The 26793-nt window shown below is 40.4% G+C and overlaps 1 protein-coding gene across 1 annotated transcript in view; it reads right to left on the bottom strand.

The window, feature by feature from the left end:
• Positions 1-26793, bottom strand: part of clstn2a (calsyntenin 2a) — a 178664-nt gene that overhangs the window by 2811 nt on the left and 149060 nt on the right. The window contains exons 10-17 of the mRNA XM_077557252.1: positions 22070-22232; positions 14870-15036; positions 12648-12796; positions 9368-9573; positions 9106-9273; positions 5680-5825; positions 5350-5470; positions 2-192 (exon numbers count right to left, since the gene is read on the bottom strand). Of these exons, the coding sequence (XP_077413378.1) occupies positions 2-192; positions 5350-5470; positions 5680-5825; positions 9106-9273; positions 9368-9573; positions 12648-12796; positions 14870-15036; positions 22070-22232 (1311 nt within the window). The remainder of the gene's footprint in view (position 1; positions 193-5349; positions 5471-5679; positions 5826-9105; positions 9274-9367; positions 9574-12647; positions 12797-14869; positions 15037-22069; positions 22233-26793) is intronic.

The raw sequence follows: 26793 nt of genomic DNA, 5'->3' as shown, positions 1-26793 counted from the left end.
CCTCCATGGGGTTTACGGTGATGTTGAGCGCAGATTTGTCCCAGTCCACCTCCGGCTCTTTGGCTCCGTCCTCGTCCTCTCTGGAGGCCTCCTGATGAGTGGCATGGATTCTGTACACGCCAATCACCACGATCACCACCAGGGCGGCGATGCACACCACAATAACAACTGTGGCTGCCGGAGGTGCTGGTCCTGGACAAGAAGAAACAGAAAGCCTCACCTACATTTGATCCATGAATCTGTATTCATATTTTGCTAACAGTCCTGCCGTATTTGATTTTTCAGGCTATAAATTGCTCTCGAATATAAGTCGCGCCGGTCCAAAATACATCGTGTCGAGGAGAGCTGGGACTGGCACCCAAAATGGCCGATCCCTAATCCTGTTGACAGCAGTAAAGGCGTTGGATTTGAGACTTTGACTTCTAACTATGGAAATATTTAAATTTTTCTTTCTGGTTTAAAATAAATTGGTTGTGACTCGACTTAAGATAAGAATTGGCCATAAAAAAAAAATTCCGTTCAGAATCAAATCATAATAAATGAATGAATATTGTCGCATGCACTCTATTTCAGAAAGTAGTGGGAATGCACCAAAGTATTTGCCAACTGCCAAAACAAAGCAGTAGAAGAAGAAGTCATGGCATGGCAACTAATGCATATTATCTATGAACAAATATGTGATAAACAAAGGGGCCATCTCCACAGCTAGCTTGCTAGCTTAGCATGCGGCATTTTCCACAACAGGGATTTCTACCTTTGGCCACAACCTGAAACGGGATTATGGTTAAATGAAACCATTACTAAAAAGAAAAATGTTTCTAATCTAACCGTAACTCGCTTGCTGCTGTCAACACGATTAGGGAACGGGATTTTTTGCGTGTGTAGTTTTTGTTGTTATTAGATAAATATTGATTCGGAACTGCTCCAGATGATATATCTGGCACAATTGTGTGCTGATATATCGCATTTTTTGTATAACATTGATGATTATTATAAAAGCAACGGAATATTGTTGGTATTAAGTTGGGTAGGTCACAAGGGAACGGCCATGTACCAAATGCAAAGATATTTAAAATGTTCTCTCTTCATTTAAAATAGTTTTTTTATTTATTTTTACACTATTTTAAACACGCTTTGATCATAATAATGTCCTTTATAATTAGCTCTACGATGAGAATATTGGGTGGCACGGTGGATGACTGGTTAGCGCGTCCGCCTCGTGAGATCGAGTCTCTTCGGCCTTCCTGGGTGGAGTTTGCATTGTTCTCCCCGTGCCTGCGTGGGTTTTCTCCGGGTGCTCCGCTTTCCTCCCACATTCCAAAGACATGCACGGCAGGTTCATTGAACACTCCAAATTGTCCACAGGTGTGAGTGTGAGTGTGGATGGTTGTTCGTCTCTATGTGCCCTGCGATTGGCTGGCAACCAGTTCGGGGTGTACCCCGCCTACTGCCCGAAGCCGGCTGGGATAGGCGCCAGCAACCCCCGCGACCCTTGTGTGGACAAGCGGTTAAGAAAATGGATGGATGGATGGGAATATTGGACATGATGACATTTTTTCAATATGCAATCTAAACTAATCTCGTATATTGTATATATATATATATATATATATATATATATTGAATCTTGTATATACATACTCTAATATTTTAAGATATATTTGCCACTTTTTTTGTCATTCAAGCAAAAACAAATACATACATGATACAAATTCACAAACTCACCGAATAAAACCCCCCCCCCCCCCCCACTTAATTTAAAATAAAACAATCAAGGTCGAACAGGTACAGTAAAATGGTTCAGAATAATTTTTAACATGGAATATTTGGTAAAAAATAATCATATCCGTCCGTCCGTCCGTCCGTCTTCTTCCGCTTATCCGGGGTCGGGTCGCGGGGGCAGCAGCTTTAGCAGGGAAGCCCAGACTTCCCTCTCCCCAGCCACTTCAGCCAGCTCATCCGACGGGACCCCAAGGCGTTCCCAGGACAGCCGAGAGACATAGTCTCTCCAGCGTGTCCTGGGTCGTCCCCGGGGCCTCCTGCCGGTAGGACATGCCCGGAACACCTCCCCAGGGAGGCGTCCAGGAGGCATCCGAACCAGATGCCCGAGCCACCTCAACTGGTTCCTCTCAACGTGGAGGAGCAGCGACTCGACGCTGAGTCCCTCTCGGATGACCGAGCTTCTCACCCTATCTCTAAGGGAGAGCCCGGCTACCCTGCGGAGGAAACTCATTTCGGCCGCTTGTATCCGGGATCTTGTTCTTTCGGTCACGACCCACAGCTCGTGACCATAGGTGAGGGTAGGAACGTAGATCGACCGGTAAATCGAGAGCTTCGCCTTTCGGCTCAGCTCCTTCTTCACCACAGCGGACCGATACAGCGTCCGCATCACTGCAGACGCTGCACCGATCCGCCTGTCGATCTCCCGCTCTAACCTACCCTCACTCGTGAACAAGACCCCAAGATACTTGAACTCCTCCACTTGGGGCAGGACCTCCTCCCCGACCCGGAGAGGGCACTCCACCCTTTTCCGACTGAGGACCATGGTCTCGGATTTGGAGGTGCTGATCCTCATCCCAACCGCTTCACACTCGGCTGCGAACCGCTCCAGTGAGAGCTGGAGGTCACGGCTTGAAGAAGCCAACAGCACCACATCATCTGCAAAAAGCAGAGATGCAATGCTGAGGCCACCAAACCGGACCCCCTCAACGCCTCGGCTACGCCTAGAAATTCTGTCCATAAAAGTTATGAACAGAATCGGTGACAAAGGGCAACCTTGGCGGAGTCCAACCCTCACCGGAAACAAATTCGACTTACTGCCGGCAATGCGGACCAGACTGACATCGGTCGTACAGGGACCGAATGGCCCGTATCAGGGGGCTCGGTAACCCATACTCCCGAAGCACCCCCCACAGAACTCCCCGAGGTACACGGTCAAACGCCTTCTCCAAGTCCACAAAGCACATGTGGACTGGTTGGGCGAATTCCCACGCACCCTCGAGGATCCTGCTGAGGGTGTAGAGCTGGTCCACTGTTCCACGGCCGGGACGAAAACCACACTGCTCCTCCTGGATCCGAGATTCGACCTCCCGACGGACCCTCCTCTCCAGCACCCCTGAATAGACCTTACCTGGGAGGCTGAGGAGTGTGATCCCTCTAAAGTTGGAACACACCCTCCGGTCCCCCTTCTTAAAAAGGGGAACCACCACCCCGGTCTGCCAATCCAGAGGCACCGTCCCCGATGTCCACGCGATGCTGCAGAGACGTGTCAACCACGACAGCCCCACAACATCCAGAGCCTTCAGGAACTCCGGGCGGATCTCATCCACCCCCGAGGCCCTGCCACCGAGAAGCTTTCCAACCACCTCGGCGACTTCGACCCCAGAGATAGGGGAGCCCACTTCAGAGTCCCCAGACCCTGCTTCCTCAAAGGAAGGCGTGTTGGTGGAATTGAGGAGGTCTTCGAAGTACTCTCCCCACCGGTTCACGACGTCCCGAGTCGAGGTCAACAGCACTCCGTCTCCACTATACACAGTGTTAACGGTGCACTGCTTTCCTCTCCTGAGACGCCGGATGGTGGACCAGAATTTCCTCGAAGCCGTCCGGAAGTCGTTTTCCATGGCCTCACCGAACTCCTCCCATGCCCGAGTTTTTGCCTCAGCGACCGCCAAAGCCGCATTCCGCTTGGCCAGCCGGTACCCGTCAGCAGCCTCCGGAGTCCCACAGGCCAAAAAGGCCCGATAGGACTCCTTCTTCAGCTTGACGGCATCCCTTACCGCTGGTGTCCACCAGCGGGTTCGAGGATTGCCGCCACGACAGGCACCAACCACCTTACGGCCACAGCTCCGATCGGCCGCCTCAACAATTGAAGCGCGGAACATGGTCCACTCGGACTCAATGTCCCCCGCCTCCCCCGGGACAATGGAGAAGCTCTGCCGGAGATGGGCGTTGAAACTCTTTCTGACAGGGGATTCTGCCAGACGTTCCCAGCAGACCCTCACAGTACGTTTGGGCCTGCCTGGTCGGACCGGCATCTTACCCCGCCATCGGAGCCAGCACACCACCAGGTGGTGATCAGTTGACAGCTCCGCCCCTCTCTTAACCCGAGTGTCCAACACATACGGCCGCAAGTCCGATGACAAGACTACAAAGTCGATCATCGAACTACGGCCTAGGGTGTCCTGGTGCCAGGTGCACATATGGACACTCTTGTGCTTGAACATGGTGTTCGTTATGGACAGTCCGTGGCGAGCACAGAAGTCCAGTAACAAAACACCACTCGGGTTTCGATCGGGGGGGCCATTCCTCCCAATCACGCCCCTCCAGGTCTCACTGTCATTACCCACGTGAGCGTTGAAGTCCCCCAGTAGAACGAGGGAGTCTCCAGGGGGTGCGCTCTCCAGCACACCCTCCAAGGACTCCAGAAAGGGTGGGTACTCTGAGCTGCTGTTCGGTGCATAAGCACAAACAACAGTCATGACCCGTCCCCCCACCCGAAGGCGGAGGGAGGCTACCCTCTCATTCACCGGGGTAAACCCCAACGTACAGGCGGCTAGCTGGGGGGCAATGAGTATGCCCACACCTGCTCTGCGCCTCTCACCGTGGGCAACTCCAGAGTGGAAGAGGGTCCAGCCCCTCTCGAGAGGATTGGTACCAGAACCCAAGCCGTGTGTGGAGGTGAGTCCGACTATATCTAGTCGGAACTTCTCAGCCTCGCACACCAGTTCGAGCTCCTTCCCTGTCAGAGAGGTGACATTCCATGTCCCCAGAGCTAGCTTCAGTAGCCGGGGGTCAGACCGCCAAGGCCCCCGCCTTTGGCTGCCACCCAACTCACTGCGCACCCGACCCCTTTGGCCCCTTCCACCGGTGGTGAGCCCATGGGAAATAATCATATAAATTTGAAATTAATCTCTGTCACAATATCGTGGTCTTTTTTGTCTTTATGAGCTACGTAACTAAACTACTAAATAATGACAATTTTTTTTTTAATGATCTATTTATTTATTTTTAATATATTTATTTATTAAAGGAAAGCATTAAAGTCTACACAAAGTCTTGTTAATGTGGTTAACAACAACAATGCTTTTCTTTCAAATATAAGGACTTTTAAGTGAGCTCTGAACTTTATAATATAGATTTTTTTTAACTGCTCCTGCTGAATAGTGACATTGCTGCCCACAAATGTATTTTTGTATTTGACATCCAACAGCGTAAAGCATAATGGATGACAAAAAAATGCAATTTTCTCCTATCGGCATACAGTCCAGTTTGGATATCCGTGTAACCATTTTGGATTGATACATTTGGAAACAAATAGCATGACGTCTTTCTGAAAGTATAAATCCTTACCTGCCACGTGGGAATTGGGAGCATGTATCATGAGCGGGTGATGAACGGGTCTCATGTACTGCGTCTGAGCGGCCATATGATTGACATGCTCCACCGGCTTTGCGTGGTGAAGAACGCTGACCTGAAGTGACACAAGAACACTCGCCGTTGTAGAGATTGCGTACGCAGCAAAAGACAATACGGAGTCAAGTGAGTGGAGTGGGAGAGGCTTGAAGGCGGCGAGCCACTCGAGCGCGAGGAGGCTAGAAAATCATTTGGGATGGAGAGCGACGTGTCCTCAAAAGGGAAAGAAAAAAAAAAAGTGGAGCTCGGATGGAAAGTGAAAATTACCTCCAAGATGAATTCATTGCTGGTGTAACGGCCGTTAAGTTCTGAGCAGGTGAGTCGGAACCTCCTTTCACTCAGGGTGGCGGGTCGCCAGTTCTTGTAGCGCACCTGACGCAGCGCCTGCTCATAGTGGGCCATGGAGTCCACACCTTGCACACACAAAATTCAACACATTGCCTTCATGCGGCATCACAAATCATTCACAGTCAGGACATTTCACTGAATTGGACACGATGTTGTGGATTCTGTAAAGCTTTTTTAAAGTATACAGGCAAGTCCGAATTTAGTGTAACTTAGTGTAGAAGCGAGAACATATGTCTGTGAATATGGTTGTGTTTTTTGTTTTTAAGTGTTGCTCCTTCTTATGTGTAGTTGTAGTAGTTAGTAGGGTTTAAAGTTAGCATCTATGCTAATGTCCTTTAGCCCGTCTGTGGTGTTTCACACTATATGTTAGCATTACGATAGCCAACATTTGACGTATTGTGGTACTTCATTAAACCGATAACAGTATTCAGTGGACAGCTAGTAAAACTAACATGTATTTTTATTTGGACTTTTCTGCTACAGTTCAAAGGCGTACCGCAAAATTAGGGAAGTAGGAAGTGTAGCTGCCTCGCACTTTAGCCACTCCGGACGTCATGGCAAGGGATTTGCTTTTGGGGGTACATCAAACTAATTTTATTTTTTAGTTGGAGTAGTTAGTAGGGTTTAAAGTTAGCATCTATGCTAATGTCCTTTAGCCCGTCTGTGGTGTTTCACACTATATGTTAGCATTACGATAGCCAACATTTGACGTATTGTGGTACTTCATTAAACCGATAACAGTATTCAGTGGACAGCTAGTAAAACTTACATGTATTTTTATTTGGACTTTTCTGCTACAGTTCAGATGCGTACCGCAAAATTAGGGAAGTAGGAAGTGTAGCTGCCTCGCGCTTGAGCCACTCCGGACATCATGGCAAGGGATTTGCTTTTGGGGGTACATCAAACTAATTTTATTTTTTAGTTGGAGTAGTTAGTAGGGTTTAAAGTTAGCATCTATGCTAATGTCCTTTAGCCCGTCTGTGGTGTTTCACACTATATGTTAGCATTACGATAGCCAACATTTGACGTATTGTGGTACTTCATTAAACCGATAAGAGTATTCAGTGGACAGCTAGTAAAACTAACATGTATTTTTATTTGAACTTTTCTGCTACAGTTCAGAGGCGTACCGCAAAATTAGGGAAGTAGGAAGTGTAGCTGCCTCGCGCTTTAGCCACTCCGGACGTCATGGCAAGGGATTTGCTTTTGGGTGTACATCAAACTAATTTTATTTTTTAGTTGGAGTAGTTAGTAGGGTTTAAAGTTAGCATCTATGCTAATGTCCTTTAGCCCGTCTGTGGTGTTTCACACTTTATGTTAGCATTACGATAGCCAACATTTGACGTATTGTGGTACTTCATTAAACCGATAACAGTATTCAGTGGACAGCTAGTAAAACTAACATGTATTTTTATTTGAACTTTTCTGCTACAGTTCAGAGGCGTACCGCAAAATTAGGGAAGTAGGAAGTGTAGCTGCCTCGCGCTTTAGCCACTCCGGACGTCATGGCAAGGGATTTGCTTTTGGGGGTACATCAAACTAATTTTATTTTTTAGTTGGAGTAGTTAGTAGGGTTTAAAGTTAGCATCTATGCTAATGTCCTTTAGCCCGTCTGTGGCGTTTCACAATTAATTAGACAATGATTAACTCTCCTTTGTTTCATGGATCAGTTTTACATGACGTGAAGGGTTTTCAAAAATAATATGGGTCTCTCAATTTTGCAGACCAATTGTGGGAAAGTAGTCCTGGATGCAGAGTGCAGTTCGAGGCGTGCCTCAACGTCGGGTGGACTTAAACGTTTGACTCCGCCCACACTGATTTTTTCAAAATGGTTTAAGCAAGTTTTTTTCCAACATTTGCAGATTTTATGATGCGCCGTCTCATGACGTAAAGTTATTTTTTTAAAACACATTACGGAGCATCGGAAATTACAAACACTCAAGCCTGCCTCAGTCAGCCGGGTTTGAGGAAGAGGCGGAAGTGCAGTACTACATGTCCCCAGCAGATAGGACAGTTGAGGTTAGTATTTGGGTTTCGGTCAGGTTTTTAATTTTCGTTGTTAAATGCAGTGTTCATAACATACTGTAATCGTTATGTGGTAGGGTTATAATTAGGGTTAGGTTTAACAACAAAGAAAGAAGGCGCTTTGAGGTGGAAAATCCGGGTGGGCGGAGTCAAACGTTTAGGTCCGTTTAGTGTCAGGCGTTTACATTTTTTAATCGTAATTAATCGCATGACTTCAATAGTTAACTTGTGATTAATCGCAAATTTTATATCTGTTCTAAATGTTCAATAAAATGTACAATAAAATACATTTTTTTTTAATTTTCATACTCTTGTGAACAGAAAGGTGGAAAAAAATGTTTAACTAATAAAAATATAGCTGCATCTTTTTGTCACTGAAACAGTAATTTCATAATAATTCATAAAATGGAGTTAAAATTAAAAAGATGAACTGTATTGTAAAAAAGTGTGATATTGATTTGTGTTGAGGTAATTTTTCTGCCACTAGATGGCATAATTGCACTTGAAAGACATTGGTGACAGGTCAGTGCACTTTTCATATTCAGAGCTATCTAATCTTTAACATGAAGTAAAATTGTGAAATTCTGCACATTTTGCACTTGACCGTAGTCTCCACAAATATATGAATTATTCTTAAATTTATTACTGCTAAATTTTGACGTGGACGTGTCTGCTGCCTTGCGACTGGAAATCCCCCAGTACAGGATTTCCAAGTAAGGGGCAGTCATTAGTCGCGTGTTAAAAAAAGTAGTAGGAACTTTAAATTAACTCAAAATGAACACAATAATTTTGACACCTCTTGTTGAAATAAATATTTAAAAAGTGTGTTTTCTAAATTTTCTAAGCATGTGAGAGGAATATTTTAAGGCTTAAACAATTTTTTTTATTTATGGTATTATCACCTAATGCGGGTGGTTCTAGAATACAACGCCACAGTGAAAAGGGATTACTGTATTTATTTATTACAAATGTCTTAGAATTGCTATCACTTAAACTTTCAAAATGTTCAAATGTGCATGTAGCATTTAGGTTAGGTATTTTTTATTTTATTTTTTTGTGGACAATGTTGCTCAGATCACTGAGCAAAATCAAAAAAAAAAAAAAAGTGCCTTTAAGCAATAAATAATTCTCACGCAAGACAACCCAGCATCTCACACTGAATTATTTTTTTTTTAATTGACGCTTTAGCTGTGGAGGATATATAAGGGATGGGCATCATCATCCCCTGACCTCAACTCTATTGAGAGCACAAAATCAATCATGAAAATTAAACCTGCTGAAAAGCAATATCCGAGTCATCCGCAGGTGTTCAAACCTCACCATATATCGATATTCCCGAGGTGGAGTTGGTGGCGTCCAGGTGTTTTCCCAGCAGAGCGCTGTGATGAATATGCAGGCTCTCTCTTTCGGGATTCAGCTCGTCCCCAATCACCAGGATATCGCAGTAATCCAGGTTATGCATCACCTCCATCACACCAGGCCTGCGGGCTGCACGTGGCGACAGAAAAAAAAAGAAAAAAAGAATGATAACTAACAATAAAGCACTGAAACGGCGTCAGACATTTCCATGCGGACAGCTCACATCCACTGAAGCCGTCTCCCTTCATTACTGTGCTGGTGATGTAAAGCTCCTTGAAAGGTGCCACGCCCAGCGGAGCGCGAAGGTCAACGGCGGGTCGGATGAGTCGGTCGGATCCTGTAATGGTGATTCGCGGTTCACTGGGCGGCTGCACCATGACGACTGCCTTGACGTCTGGGATGGAGAGACACGCGTCCTCTCCGAAACACCTGACAAACAAACAGGATGCTAAGATGGCAACGTGAGTGAATGGATTGGTATGTATGTTTGTTTTTTTTGTTTTTTTTTGAAACGAGGATACGAGGAGGAGAGAAGGTCATCAAACTTAGGTGCAGTAAGACTTATTGTTCCCACAGATAATATTTGTCTTTGAGTATTGTTTGTACGTAATATGTTTGTATAATTACTGTAGCATCAATGTTAATTTCTGTCTATGGTGTTTCGCAGTAGATGCTCCTATGCTAGCATTAAGCTACTTTTGTTCACCAAAATTACATGGTTTTATTTAATATTTTGGTGTTTAAATGTACTATAATGCTAGCATTAAGATATTTTTTGTTGTTTAAAAAAAATACTTTGGTGATTTATGTGCAGTAATGGTAGCATTAAGCTAGTGGACATATGTTAGCTAATATTATATGGTTTTGTCTAACATTTAGTGTTCAAATGTACTATAATGCTAGCATTAAAATAGTGGACTTCTGTTAACTAAAATTAGATGGCTTTGTTTAATATTTTGGTGTTTAAATGTGCTCTAAAGCTAGCATTAAGCTAATGGACTTTTGTAAGCTAAATTATATGGTTTTGCTAAATATTTTGGTGTTTTATGTACTATAATGCCAGCATTAGGCTAGTGGACTTTTGGTTAGCTAAATTATATGGTTTTGTTTAATATTTTTGGTGTTTAAATGTACTATAAAGCTAGCATTAAGCTAATGGACTTTTGTAAGCTAAAATTACATGGTTTTGTTTAATATTTTGGTGTTTTATGTACTATAATTCTAGCATTAGGCTACTTGACTTTTGTTAGCTAAAATTATATGGTTTTGTTGAATATTTTGGTTTTTAAATGTGCTCTAAAGCTAGCATGAAGCTAATGGACTTTGTAAGCTAAAATTAAATGGTTGTGTTTAATATTTTGGTGTTTAAATGTACTATAAAGTTAGCACTAAGCTAGTGGACTTTTGTTAGCTAAAATTTACAGTTTTGCCTAACATTTTGGTGTTTTATGTAATATAATGTTAGCATTAGGCTAGTGGACTTTTGTAAGCTAAAATTATATGGTTTTGTTTAAATGTACTTCAAAGCTAGCATTAAGCTAGTTGACTTTTGTAAACTAAAATTATATAGTTTTGCTTAACATGTTGGTGTTTTATGCTAGCATTAAGATTTTTGGAGTTTGAATGTACTGTTTAATGCTCTTCTATTTTCAAGTGTTAGTTTTATAGTTAATTTAAACTAGGAGTGACAAATAACTTGTAACTTATTTAGAGAACTAGGCAAGAGAAAGTGTGACAGACCACCAAAGGAATACTTAAAAATGTGTGTAAGTTTAAATGGGTTTAAACAAGGGCTGTCAAAATCAAAGCATTAATTCTGGAGATTAATTTAAATTCTTAAAGCATAATTTTTTCAAACTCAGTTAACTCGGTTTTATTTACTTCCTGTTACGGCCTATAACCTGCAGTCAAACTTAGCCACTGGTGCGAAGATGGACAAAGATGGATTATAGTTAGTTTTACTTTAAGTTGTACTTGCTTGACGCTTGTTGGAGAAATCTCAAGTAATTTGCACACTTTACAAAGAAAGATTGATATAGCATATTATTTGTACATCTCATCTGCCAAGTTGAAAAAAAGATAGCTTGTCAAGAGGAGTGCATTTTGATCAGTTGTATTCTGAATTCTGTTCAAGGATACCATAAATTAAGAATAATTTCCTGCAATTTTGTAGATTGTGCTCTGACAAAATATTCGGAACTTTATTTATTGTGCACTTGTCAAGAAGATCATCGGCAGGACCGACTTCACAATGTTGCCTCTTCAATACATTGCTTTACACACTCAAGTGTATTTCCAGCTTACTGAATCCGACTTCTGCCACAGCCTGCGAATGAACTGTGTAAAAAAATACCACCATATAAAAAGTGAGGTAAACATTGCTCAGAGTTGACTCACTTAACCACACAGAATGAGACATGTGAAAGTGAAGCAGCTTGTTGCTTGTGTGGCGTTCAGAAGGCAGCCGAGCCGTGAACACACATTGAGAGGCAGCGCCAGCCACTCGTCACCGCATTGTTTTTACGGCTGCGACACACAAACGTGAACTTGGCCTCAGCGAGGGCCTAATCCACTGCCATCCTCTCCCGAGCTTGAAAAGCCCCATTATGCTTAGCCCCCTGCGGGGAGACAAACAACATATGCGAACTCTGTGCGCTGTATTTGCGAGATCTGCTATAGAGGATTCGGACGTCTGTCTGTGTCATCGGATTGTTTATACTCGCCAGCGGAAAGTAAAATAAATAAATTGAGAGTTTGCAAATCTGTGAGTACATGATTTGAGTTTACAGTATAAGGTTACAAAGGAGATGCATTTGCTGGTTTAGGACATTAGCTCTTTGACTGCCAAGCGTTTTCAAAAAAGGGATGCCATGGGTGCCAGCCGATTTAAGCATTTTGACTGATCTTTCAAGGTCCACAGAAAATGATGTGTTTGGACTATGGAAACACACATACTACCAAATGAAAGATTGGACTCTCATCTTTCATCAGAAAAAAGTTTGTTTCTACCTTCTTCCGTTTTTCAGTAATCAACAATAGAAAATGGTTAGTTTCACCGCTGTTTTGAAAAAAAACGTTTTTTAACGTCTTTGGCACTCCTCCATAGGATTTTACTAAACGTTATTTAACGTTTTTGGCAGTCAAAGAGTTAAAGAGTCGTAATTATTTTACAAAAAAAATAAAAAATACATTCATGTATAAAAATGCCTAACTACATCCATCTTGAGGACTGTCAGCCAATCAAGCAAAAATAATATAGTGGTGCCTTGAGATGTCTACATTATTTAAAAAAATATAAACAAGGCAAAAAAAAATCCTTTGGCATTATGAAGTGTTTTGGGAAAACTGCGAGTGAACACCTGATTAATAAACCCCTATGAGGGGTTTGTTCCATAAGAGCAATTTTGCACTGCCATGCCTGAACACACTTATCGGATGCCTCGAGACAAGCCCAATAACAGACGTTTGTATTTAAAACAAAAACAAACAACGGAAGCACTCACAGTACAGTGGTGCTGATGTGGAGACGTCGCAAGCCCGGCGTCGGGAACTGGCGCGAGTTGATGTAGGACACTTTGGTCATGGCTGTGTTGATGCTGTCCAGATCCTCTCCTTCCACTACCAGCATTGACTGTGCAGGGTTAAAATGGAACTGGAAAAAGAGAAGACAGTCAAGATTTACATCGTGCGTCATACAAATGCCACAAGGTGCCACCAAATGATTTGTTAGACAGGGCCTCGGCACAAAATTAATTAGTGAATAGGTGAGATTTAAAGCAAAAAAACGGAGTTTAGGATAATTCGATTCATGTAAAAACAAACATACTAACCATAATTACTGCTTCTTAACTCATTCACTGCCATTGACGGCTATAGACGTCCAAAATACATTTAAACTATTTCTAGTAGTTTAACATTTTTTTTCCATTTTTGTTAACAAGAGGATGAAAACCTAGAATTTTTTTTTTATTGTACATTTTAAACAGATAAAATTGTGATTAATCGTGAGTTAACTATTGAAGTCATGGGATTAATTACATTATTTAACCGCCTGATGCGATTAAAAAAAAATTATTAAAAATTAGGGGAGTCAGGTGATTACATTTTTTAATCATAATTAATTGCATGACTTCACTAGTTAACCCACGACTAATCACAAATTTTATATCTGTTCTAAATGTACAATAAAACAAATTCTAGGTTTTCATACTCTTGTTAACAAAAGTGGGAAAAAATGTTAAACTAATAGAAAAAGAACAAATGATTTTTGGACGTCTATAACCGTCAATGGCAGTGAATGAGTTAAAAAACAACCACAACAACGCATTGTTTGAGAATATAATCCTGTCTTTTAGAACACAAAGATACCCTTTCCATGATAAAAAAAAAAAACACAACATCACCTCTTTCTTCCCTCAAACATTTTCTTTGAAGTGATAGTGTGTAATATTTAGTGCCATCTAGTGGTGAACTAATAATTAATTAATACAAAAAACAACAATATTAATTTCAATAATATGCATAAAAAAAGTTCTATCACATCAATGTATATATTGTTTTATATAATCGTAGATCTGGTGCTTCGTTCTCACTAGCTTTTGCTAGCTTCTCCCGCTAGTTACTCTCGTTAGCCGCTCCAGTGAGTTGTTGCTCGCTACTTCCTCTGGGTCCTGCTTGCTCGCTCGTTCCAAATGATAATTGGTAGCAATTGGTGGTAGGCTTGCGAAGTGCGGTCTCTCTGAAGCTACGTGTACCGGGACGAGGCCAAAAAGGACATTGCTTGGCGGAAGAAGCGTGGAGGTTGGCTTATCTGGTGAGCTTGTTTGTTTAATTGTCGAAGTGTGACGAAAGCTAGCAATGCTACACTTAAGTTAGCACCACCCACCGAAGCGGAAATCCCTCCTCTAACTCGAGCGAAATAAATCCCATTGAGAACCCGGCAAACAAACACGTGCGAGACCAGCGTAGCGTCGCAATATTTTCGGTTTGGTCTGAACGTAGCACTGCAGTATGTGTTGCATTCTATTAGTTTGCCACTAGGTGGCACTAAATAATACATACTGTTTTAATATTATGGCTTTATGTGGGGGAAATACAATTTTTTTTTCTTTATAAAGGTGAGGACATTTTATTACAACATAATGTTTTTTCCCCTCAAATTAGTTTTAAAAAAAAATTTTTTTTTAAATCATAACATTCTAAACATATACTTCTTTGCACTTATAAAATGTATTCCATGACAATTATAACTTCATAATCTCTCTTGTTTTAGTGTAAGGAAAAGAAGGAAGACCTTGTTGCTTTGTCTCTTATCACTTTGCTGTGAGACATCCAAGATGTCTGCGGCCTGGGGACACCGATTGCATGAGGCATATGATAACTGTCCGTTTGTGTGTGTGTGTATACAATACAAGGAGAAAATAGACACATCGTAGAAAGCCGCCATCTGCTTGCATTTGAACTGTTCTCTTGAATGCAAGTTTTTTTTATTGCTCATTATCTAAAAGTATTTTATCTACTAAAGGCTGAACAGTTTTTCTTTGACAAATTCTTATAATATCGAGATATACAATGCAATTTAATAAAGTTAAATAATTAATTTACAGAAGACAGTCTTGATATATCAGGAGGAAGTACAACACTACTAGTACTCCTGTACAATAACAGTTACAATGCAATGTGTGTGTGGTGTATTCTAACCTTTTCCCCCCCAATAACCACACACCTTGATGTCCTTAGCTAGGCTTTCAAGGGAGTTAATATCGAGACCTTCTTTGCAGGCCTGCAAGCAGGAGATAACCTTCTGGGTTTCAATGCGGCCCGGGCGGATTGTCAGGCCCGACAAGCTGCCGTGGAAATACTGGGTGAACCTCGGAGTCGCTACCTCGCCACCTAAACGGGAACGAGGGCGGCAAACGGTGAAAAGAATAGGGGAGATAAGGAAGACCAAGAGAAAGTCGAGAAGGGAGATAAGGGAGGTGGAAAATAAGAAGCCGGTCAATAAAGGACAATTGGAAAGGAACGGGGGAGTAGACGACAACATGTCTTTGGTCTGCTTCAATGGGAGAAGCTTCATAGACAATGTGTTTAAAGGATGTGAGTAAGGGCCATTTTAATAGTTAGTACTCACTCTAAAAACAGAGAGAGAGACAGAGACAGAGACAAACAGAGTGACAGAGAGAGACAGAGAGCGAGAGACAGAGAGAGAGAGTGAGAGAGAGAAAGAGAAAGAGAGACAGAGACAAAGAAAGAGAAGAGAAGAGAAGAGAGAGAGAGAGAGAGAGAGAGAGAAAGAGCGAGAGAAAGAGCGAGCGAGCGAGAGAGAGAGACAGAGAGCGAGAGTTGTGTGCCTTCAATGTCACACCACATTGTGCCAGGGAGCATTGAACTCTACTGGATGTAGTCGCAGTATCATTATATATCATTAAGAGCAAAAAGAAGAGGCAGAGAAAGCCCCCCACTTACCACAGAACAGAGAGAATACCGTAATATGTTGATTGGTTGAACATTTTGCTAAGCTATGCTCATCTATTGCGTTTCAGATTGTAGAAGATGCTAGCAAGCAATTAAGCTAGCGGACTTTCGTTTTTTGGGACAAAACCTTTATATGGTTTGGTTGAAGATTTTGATGTTTAAATATACACTGTTGAATTATTTTGTTGTTGTATGTGTCAGTTATACAGTAAGCTTCAACTGGGAGTGGTTAAGTGAGTGTAATTTTAGCATTTAGCTAGCATATTTTCACAATAGACAAAATACGGTTTGGCTGAACATTCTGTTCAGTTTAATTCCTTTTTTTGTTGTAATTATGTGATGCTTCTTCAGGTGTGATACAGTAGCAGTTTTGCAATTACAGAAACATTGAATTTAACTTCCCCGTCTATGATATCGTTTCGCATTAGACGTAAGCTGATTCTTGTTATCATACGCTTTGTTTGAACATTTTGCTGCCCCCGCCGTTGCAAATATCTTCCAGATGAAGCGGAACCCGTGACGTTGCTTGAATTCATGTCGGAGTAATCGCGTAAAAGTGATGCGACAGGCTCCCAACATCTGGCACATCATCGTATACATTCTGACGCTTCCTCTTGGGGATTTGGAGCACAAGTTTGACAGATGCAATGGATATTCATCCTACGATGTTCTGTAAATGTCACTGCAAGGAAATACATCTTTTTATAGCCGATAAACAGAAGCACAAACATGCAACAAAGTGTCACTTTCAATGAGTATTCATGTCACCATTCTTTGGACTCCTTTTATTTTCCGTGTTGCTCTTGAAATATTTATTCCACGTCAATGTTTGTCTCTTACATTTATGTATCAGCTGCCAGTGTGCGGATGCGTCACTTGTGTTAGCCGGTTACATTTCCTCCTCAGCGGAAATTCTCATTTTGATGTTGCCTCTTGCTTCGCTGCTTCTTTCACGACCAAAAGCCGAAGCGTTTCCCACCTCAGGAGACGACAGCCTTTGAGTCCTTTTTCTTCCTCGTTGTGTTTTAAACCCACACACTTTTGTTGTAGAGTGAGCAGCGGGGACGTTTTTATTGCACATTTTACAGATGCTGCTGTCGTATTTGCAGTGTGGAGTCTGAGGCTGATGGACCCAAATCAAGACGGAAAGTGGGAAATTGACGCTTCAGCTGAAAAACACGACTGAGGTGTTCGTAATATTTGGATGACGTTATGCAGTATGATGTAGTACAGTTGTAAACCACATCAAACCGCAGTCATTAACAATTTGTCAAACTACTGTAGAGTTTAGAGTGCCGATAAACACTAGCCATTATTTTTGGATATAGTTCCAGTAATTAGTGGGGTCAAGTGGACCAAATTAGGATTTTGGTTTATTGACGCTACAAAAATGTGACAAGCATAAAATGAGTTAAATGACGTCATTTAAGAGGTTTCAAAGTGTATTATGCATGTGTATTTTTTATTTTTATTTTTATTTTATTTCATCTTCTTTCACTCAAGAAATGAAAGGGGGACAGAAAGAAGTAAAACTTGTGATATATGCCCCTGTTCAACACAAAATGAATCACAGCAAGCAGTCGTTTTCAACTTCAATTTTACAAATTAATTCAAGAGCGTGATTTTGTGATACATATATATTAGTGCATTAATTATGAGTTAATTTAAAGTTCCTTAGAGTTCCTAATTTTAGCTTATATATATATATATATATATATTAGTACTGTAATTGATCTTTTATAAGAAAAAAAAAATAAATTTCAGATTACAATCCAGATTGCTCCACAAACTGATACCTTGAATTGAAATACATCTTGCTTTTTGTTTTGTTCTGTTTAGAAAAAAAATATCAGTTCTTCTTAACTTGTTTTCACTTTTCCTTTTTTGAATCTAATTTGCATGTCGTTTAGTGAAATTTTATACATTATTTTTGAAGGCAGTTATACAATTTTTTTTTTTTAAGTTTTTAGTTGTATGAATATATATTTAATCCTGAGTATGTATTTTGCAGATTGCAGGGGGCAGGCGAAATTCTTTCGGACCCTCCACACCCTGGTCACCACCTCTTACAGCTCCCTCCCTCAGAAAGATGCTATTGCACAATAGACACTAAAACCAGCAGACATCTCAATAGCTTCATCTCTTAACAATTGACCCACAATTCCATAGTGGCACCTTGCAAATGCTTGCTAATTTTGCACATCTCTGTGTGACAGTACTAATGTATTGATTATTGTAGCATTGAGAAATGTCCTTACAATTTTTTTTTCATTACCCAATGTACAAGTTGGATATATGATTGAGACATGTGACTTCTGCCTAGCAACAAATGATCACAAATGAATGACGTGCCAAGGAAGAATCCAAACAAATGTTTTGTTGTTGTTGTTTTTTGACAAAAACAATGCATATGAATCGATTGTTGTAATGTTGTTGGCATGTAGTGTACATATAAAAACAACAGCAGCAAATGAAAAAAAAAAAAAGTTATATTCAGTGGTGTGTAAAGTGGAGGGCCGGGAGGGGCTCTGGGGCACCTATAAGGGGGATTTTATTGGCTTTAAATGTAGACTTTGTGGTTAATTACTAATTCTTGTAGACCTTTATTGATTCTGTTCTGTTATTTACATTGAGAACAGTGAGCAAGAAAACAAATATAACACACATTGCGCATGTTACACACCAACACATTTCTCTCGCTTCCAGTGCGAGTCCAAACACTTCATTATTGTGATGTTGACTGCGTGTAAAAGGGTGTGAGGGGGGCGGGGAGGTGCTGGGGTAGTGAAATGAGAGCCCGAAAGGCAATCTTGCTCACTAATGGCCTGCAAAGTTATCAGTTGCAGCTTAGTGAAGCTTAAGGCAGCTTCATTGGGATGTAATAGCTGGCAAAGTTGTGGCCCATTCACTCTGCCTAATCCTTCCTTCAGGGCTTTCTCTCACAATCAGAGGTTCACACAGAGAAGAATCAGACAGAGAAGGCAAAAAACGTAGCCGGAAAGAAATGATGACGACTAAAAGAAAATTGCAATCAAACGCAAGCGGGGAGGAATTTCAAATGGGCAGCGAAATTTGGTCGGGGAAGAGGATTTGTGAAGATGCTGATGGAGGTTCGAGTTGGATTGAGGCGAACTGCAGCGCGGATCGCTGCTGTTGGTCTGACGCTGTGACACCAACTCCACTCACAAAGCACATTTTTATAATGAAGCGAGTCATCGTACGGCAGCTGGAACCCACTACAACGTGATCATTGCCGCCTTTTATTCCCAGCAGCTGCAAGCAGCCATTTCCTGAATTTGCTCATGCCTCTCAATTTCAAAAGAATCGTTCATAGCCCCAAGGCGTACATCTTAATCTCTATTTATTTTTCTCTCCTACATTCTGTGCGCGCGCACGTGTACTTCAAACGTGATTCTAATTCAATATTGCTTGGCAGTGGCTGATGCGGGATCTCAGTGTTTGTCGGAAGGTTTCCGAATTTTTCAGGCTCTTCCTTTTGGCTTCTAAAAATAAATGTAGAATGTGCAAGTGTGTATAGTTGCGTATTGTTTATAGCAGATGGATGCGCATTTGGTACTTTCATAATCAAAAACACGACAACATTTAGTTTTTTTTAAATACATCGATCAATACAGCAACAAAAGTGTACAGATCACGACAGATGCGATTTGCTTTGCTGCAAGTTTTGCTGTGACCAACCAATCAGAGGACAGGAAGATTGATGAATTTAAAATCGGATTGGTTAAAGAAACAGTCCCATTACTAATACAGTTGAAGTTGCCGTACATGGGCCAGCATGGATTGTGAAGGCCCTGGGCAGATGACATTGACATGACAACACACAGAAACTGAAATCTGATTGGACAAAAACATCTCACATCCACGTATACATTCTGGAAGCGCGCTCACCATCGACTGTTTAGAATCCTTAAACCACTGGTAGGGTCTGTAGTGAAATGTTATGTAATAGCGATGCCATCTTTATGTATCAAAATATGTTTTTCATATGTATTCTTAGTTGCTCAGGGATGGGCAACTGGTGGCTCGTAGGCTGCATGCGTGAAACGTGGAACTTATTTATATATAATGTAAATTGAATGAATTGATGGAGTTTGACTGCCTTAAAATAATGCATAAAGCCCATCATGAAATCTTAAATCTCTAAACCAATTAACATGCAAATCAGATAAAGAGGAGCAGATACAGTATTTTTTCCAAACCTAAACACAGAACAAAACAAAAAGAACGATGTAACTCAACTCAAGGTGTGAGTTTGTGGAACAATCTGAATTATAAAACTAAATCATCTCAGTCCATTTGTAATTTTTTTTAAATGTATAAAAGCACAATTACTGGAAAAATATATTTAGCACAAGGTCATTCTATTGAATTATTTTAATTGTGTGTGTGTGTGTTGATTAGGGGCATATATCACAAGTTTTTCTTCCTTCTGTCCCTGTCATTTATTTTTCTTTTAAAAAATGAAATACATTTTTCTTTTTTTAACGAATGAAAAAAAATCCCAATCAAATATTTGGAAACATATTGAAGAAAAAGAGAAAGAAAATAAGAAAAGAAAAATATTCGAACCGGGAGTATACCTGATCGAATATATCTTTAAGTTGTAATATCACCATTCACCACTAGATGGCAGACATGGCTTAAGTTGCACTTACACCAGGTCTCATACCGCCTTATACCACAACATGAGTAGGACTAATACAGTATTTTTTATTTATTTTGTAGATTTGGAATGATAAGCATGACTAACATTGTACCTGAATAATATCACAATTTTGAGTAAGTTAATTGTTGTAGAAAACTGTACAAAATTAGTTAATATTGATTTGCTGGTGAGCAGTTTTGTGCTTGAATGGTAATTTTTATGCAAGGGAGAAAAGGGGGTTTGTTTCAAACCCTTTGTTGTTGGGTTAGGATAGTGGAACTTTTAGAAATGCGTTGAGAAATAGAAAATGAAAAATGAAATATATTCCAAGCTCGTTTTTTGTCCATATTTAAAACGGCATGTTTGTCATACATCTGGTTAGAATTTGCCCCAATAACGCTGATGAAAAATTATGGCCCCCCCTTTGAGCATTTAAGTTGCTCATCCCTGCACTATTTAGTACCAAAGAATTGCTGTCTCTACTTTACTAAGCAGATATGGACTAAAGTACCACATTTATGGCCACACCAGTTTGTCAATTAGGGGGAGGCCTTTCGTACATACAAATATTATTACAATAATATTTCATAGTCTAATGGGCTGAAGCGACTGCATCAACTTCTCTCCATAATGAAAGATCATCTTCAATAATGTACAGAAACGGTTTACACCGTGTAGTAAGTCCACACACATTTATTAATGGGAGACGGCGTTTACGCGCTGCCTCCCTTAGCAACAGAGATCAACTGGGCTCAGCAGTTCAACTCGTTCATGTCTACGCCAACAATGAGCATATCGGTACTGTATAGGATGTGAGGCAATTACAGTTACTCCATTTTATTCCGCAGCGGAAAAACTGAGGCGTCTTTCAGAGATAGGCCTTTATTTGTTGGAGTGAAGGTACCCGGCAACTAATTGGGACACGGTTTCTATTATTAGATTAGGGGACACTATTTGGGGAAATAATATCTTGCTTCTGCTTTTTGTGTTTGACTCTTTCACTGCCATAAGTTCATAAAAATAATAAATAAAGATGATTAAAAATTAGGGGCAACAGGCGATTGTAATGAATCGTATGACTTCACTAGTTATTTATTTATTTATTTTTTAAAGAAAAGATTTAAAAAAGAAAAAAAAGATTAAAAATTTTGAGGCGACAGGCGATTACATTTATTAATTGTAATTTATCGCATGACTTCACGAGTTAACTCATGATTAATCAAAATTTTTTATATGTTCTAAATGTACAATAATGATAAACTGTTAAATACAATAAATGTACATTTTTTCTAGGTTTTCACAATCTTGTTAACAAAAGTGGAAAAAAATGTTGAACTAATTAAAAATAGTTCAAATGAATTTTTGACGTTTATAGCCGTCAATGGCAGTGAATGAGTTAATAATAATAATGAAAATTTACCCCCCCCCCCCAAAAAAAAACAAGACAAATAATGTCTTTAACTTATTTCCACCATTTGCAACTCGATTAATTAAAAAAAGTTTTTTTTGAGAGAGGAAATAAAAATAAACAACGAGATCATGTGGTTGCATAAGTGTGCACACCCTCTTATAACCGTCTTAACCAATCACATTCAAATTAATGTTAAATGGGAGTTTACACACACCTGTTACCACCAAGTGCCTGTGATTAACACCAAATAAAGTTCCGGCTTCTTTTTTTTTTTTGTTGCTTTCTCGCCAAAAAGTTTTGTGCTAACACTGTCTGCTATTTAGGACGGTTCATAACTAGCAAGAAGCAATTACGCGCACACAACACACACCGACCTTGCCAGCAGGCACCCACTGTGAGCTGCGTATCAATCTTGGAGGCATGGATTGGCCAGTCGTCTGTCACCAGGTAGGGTTCATAGGTCACTCCATCCACAAATAGAGTCACAGCGGGAAACTCCACATTGATCACGTAATAGTGCCACTCTTTGTCACAGATCTGCGGATGGGAAAGAGAAGACGAGTCGGTCACTAAGCAACAAGACATTCTTTTGACTGTATATTACGCCAACAAAAAGGAATAGTCACTCAAATAGGGCGGTTAAAAAGAGTTTCCTTTAGTTTGGCATGGTGGAAATACCGCAAATGCATTCTTGAGATCTTCCCTTCGTTTGTCAAACGACGGGTCTGATTTGTGGATGGTATGGTCATGGCTGCTGCTGACAGCTAATGGGCCGTTCATTAAAATCATACAGCGAGTGGCAATCCATAAAATGAGCGCGTCACAAAGTTTTTGACGGCTGATGGATTTGACAGTCTCCAGCTTGGAAGGTGTCACTTCAACGGCTGCGGACGCTTTGCTTTGCGTCTGCATCTCAAATGAGGAGCAGCCCAGTGGAGCAAGGATCACGCAGTTCAGTCAAGCGGATGCTAGACATTTTTACTGGGAGACTTTTCTTTTTTTAAACTGTAAAAACTTGCAGAGTTGCAACGGACCCCGGTAGTGATTTTTCAAGTATCTGTACTTGAGTATTGATCTATTTTTCTGACAACTGGATACAGACAGAGTAGTGTCATCTCAGGTTTTCAAGTTATGAGCCGTCAATTTTCTCATTTCACTTGCTAAAATGTGAGATACAAACGCTGCACGGTGGCAGTGACCGCAACTTTCCAACAAGTGACAATTATGCCCGGCGGCCGAGTTTATCACCCCTTTTTGACTTTTAATTGGTTGTACGTTCCAAAAATAAAACCTCTGACGGAACTGACTAGCCTCCAACAAAAAGAACATTCACTACAAATCCATTTGTATATCATCTGGCTTGGATATCAGTTCTAAGTACCTTAAGCGAAGCCGCCAGGTTCATTTGAGAACACACATATATTGTTATGTAAATCAAAGACAAGCATTACATCAGCTGAGATCGACTTCTATTCAAGTGTCACGGGCAAACAGCTTCGGAGGCATTGGGGAGTTTTAGGGCCACTTTGATAGTTTCCCCGCACCGCACTTGCTGTGAAGGATTTAGTTGATTCATTTGCACTAAAGAGGAAAACATCTTTTCGTTTGCCAGGCAAAGATAGAAAAACAGCAGGAATTAATGTGATTCGAGTGGCCACACACCTCGAAACGCTTTGTGCTTATCCTGGCAGGGAAATAAACAATTGGGGAATTGGGAATTTAAGGAGACATACTGTGCTCAGTGTAAATGAATACACGCCTTTTGAAAAAATGGAATCTATTTTTCAGGGAATAAAATCATTTGAGGATTTCTATTAAACGTTAATCAACGTATAAATGCGGTGTCCTCATTTTGCACAGAGATCCTGATCATTTTTTATTATTAAACTTTGTTGACAATATTCGGGTTTTGAAAGGGTTTTTGACTACATGTTAACATTGTCAAAAGCCTCTCAAAATATCCTTCACCTTAATGCAGTGTATTATTCCTCTTTGAGTCGACTAGCTTTGTCCTTGACAATCGCACTGTTTTTATGGTTGAAAAAATAAAATAAAATAACTGCATACCGCATGTGGAGCATCAGAACCTGATAGAGGGTCACTGTTGGTGTGTTCCATTTTTTTTTGAGAGAGCTCACTACTGTTCATTCGGTAACCGATTCAACATGTCCTCATCATTGCTCTCTCTCTTTTGTGTGTGTGTGTGTGTGTTAATATGCGTGTGTGTGCGTGCATATGTGCGTGCGTGTGAGTTTGTGCTCATTAATTCACCTGAAACCTATTAAAAATTCCATTCCGTTCACCTAAACCGAAGACTTCCGAATCCCGCTAGAGTCATGAAGTTGTCCGGAGACCCGAGAAAGGATCAACGAAAAGAAAGAAAAGTGAAATCCAGCACCGACCAAACACCACCGATCCCACAGGGTTACAAACCAGAATCTTTCACCAATTTATAGATGTTCAAGGAATCGTAATGATCTGCTAATAAGTGCTCTACTCGCGGCACTTTTATCACTCAAAAGAACGGCTCCACGCTGAAAAAACAAACAAACTTTTATTGGAATAACTTGATTGTGACTTTTTCCTTCTACTCTCTAATGTGGCTACAACTTAACAGTGTATCAGACCGAGTGGAACCACACTGCCCCTCAGTGTCCAAATCGGGTACAACATGAACAGCGCTCCCAATAAAGGCACACACAAACAAACGGAAGACAGCATGAAATAATTTAAATAAAATCGATTTGGGGGCATTTAAAATCAATTCTGAATCGTACTAAATGAGAATCGCGATTCTTATGAGAATCTATTTTTTGGGCACACCCCTATTGTTTACATGGTAAGTCAGTTGTTGTTAGGTCACCTGGCAAACACATGCTTGGAGATAAAGGTATCCAACAGTCCAAGATAGGGGAAACTTTTTCTAAGACTTTAGTCCAGAAATACATAACCGGAGTGCATAACCATAAAGCATGAAAATAAGTGTCGGCAGTGTTTTGTGAACACTGGAGACAAATGTCGGAGTCTGAGAGGTCCATTTTCTTCATCGTGTATCGAGTAAAATGTGTTCTATGAATAATTTTATATTGGATAATTTGTAAATTTGTGTGTTTTGTCATTTTAAATACGTTTTCACAAACTTGAACCCAAAAGTCAGATTCCGGAGCTATAGCCAGGTCTGTCGAGATGGATGAATACATTTTATCTGTGTACGAAAGTAAGTAGAGAGTTTTTTTTTTGTTGCTTTCGGAGAAAGCTGTGTAATATCTTTAGTTAAAACAGGCGGTTGGAGCGTACCCCAAAGTGTTGAAATTTGTTTCTTTACCATATTTTTAACTTGTAAATAATAAAAAAAATATATATATTCTGTTCCTGTGTTGGTAGATGTGCGGTGATCAATCACCTGGAGTGAAGTGAAGAATCAAAAACTGCATTTTTTTTTTGGCATGCTAAGAAATGTACAAAGTACAAATTTCTTTTCTACTAAGAATCCATTGCAAAAATGAAAGGAAGAATTGAAGTGCATGCTGATAAAACTATGTTAAGAAAGTTAATGTAAAAGCCTTTTTTCCTAATTTATGCTTAAGAGTCCGCATTGAATATTCCACAGTGCATATCAGGTGTTATTTTAAAAGGCAGCATTTCTGTTTTCAGCAGCTCACTTTCAGCGTATTTGACTAGAACAGTAGAATCAATTGGTTTCTAAAGGCTGTCTGGCTGAGTGCCTGTGGAAATGAGTACTAAGTTGGCCAGGCCAAGTAGTATATCCGATCTGATTATTCTTTCCTCTGACTCACCACTCAGTACTGTTTTTGATCCCATTAACATTATTTGATAAAAAAAAAAAAAAAAGATGTGTTTTACTGATTACAGCCCAATTTAAATCTGCTGTACATTTTTTTTGGGTGCGAACCACACAGAGAACACGATCACACGCACGCCGGCGTGCGAGGAGAGACGTCACGGGAAAGGGGTGCACCACATGGCAACTCGTTCATTTTCACTGAAGCAATCCCCTTCGCTCCTGGCTATTTTACTGGATTTTAACTGTTTTTGCAAGGTCCACAGAATATTCTCTTCTATTGCTATAAAAACATGGAACATACCAAAAGAAGGATTAGAGAATTTTCTTTCATCAGGAATTAAAAAATAAAAATTGTATTTCTTTCTGTTTTGCAGCAATTAGCATTAGAATATAGCTAAGTTTCATCATTATTCACAAACTTGTTGAAAACACTAGCGAAAAGAGCTTGTTGGGACACGGCCCTGGTTTTTTGCAATAACTACTAACTGCGCTAAGCGACCTCTTCAGGTCAAAGGCTGCATCAAAGATGCTCTAGCATAAAAAACAAATTTATAAATACGTTTTTTGGGACCATGGCAATATTTAAAATAGAACGTTTTTATACGTTTTTGGGAGCAAATGAGTTAACAGAGTGTTGGCTTTTTCTCCAGTCACAAGAAGGAGTCATGCCATATTACCCCTCTTAAAATTATTGAAACGGCAAGGTCAATTCCTTAGGTTTTGTTGTGCAGTGGAGACATTTTTGTTTCAAATGAAATGATCAATATCAGACAAAAGAATCCCCAGCTTTTATTTTCATGGTATTTAGATCTAGATGTGTTGAACAACTCAGGAAAGAGCAACTTTTGTTTAAACAAACCCATGTTTCAAGTGAGAAAAACTCTTGGACATTATTAAGGGAACTTTACAAGTACAGTATGAGTATTTCTATTTTAGTCAACTATGCCATCGTGGTAGACGCACAACTTTTACAATGGATCTACGTTGCACTGCTGGGAGATCTAGTACATCTAAAACCTTCCTTGTGAGTCAAACTTTATTGCACAAAATAAAACACCTTGTTGATCTTGTTATCTATGCATTCACAAGGAGCTGACATTTGGTACAGAGGAGGACGGTGAAATTATTCTGACTTCATTCTGCATGTGTCCTTGCGTTAATGTAGCCATATAATATGCACTCTATTGCAAATTCGAGTTGATTTGCGATCAGACAAGGGACGGGGAGATAAAATACAAGAGGGAGGCATAAGCCATCGATGCTTAAGTATGCTCAGTGAAAGCTTATGTCGAG

This window comes from Vanacampus margaritifer, chromosome 2 (assembly GCF_051991255.1).
Source record: "Vanacampus margaritifer isolate UIUO_Vmar chromosome 2, RoL_Vmar_1.0, whole genome shotgun sequence".
In the NCBI taxonomy this organism is placed as follows: domain Eukaryota; kingdom Metazoa; phylum Chordata; class Actinopteri; order Syngnathiformes; family Syngnathidae; genus Vanacampus; species Vanacampus margaritifer.
This window is presented reverse-complemented; position numbering and strand designations above follow the sequence as displayed.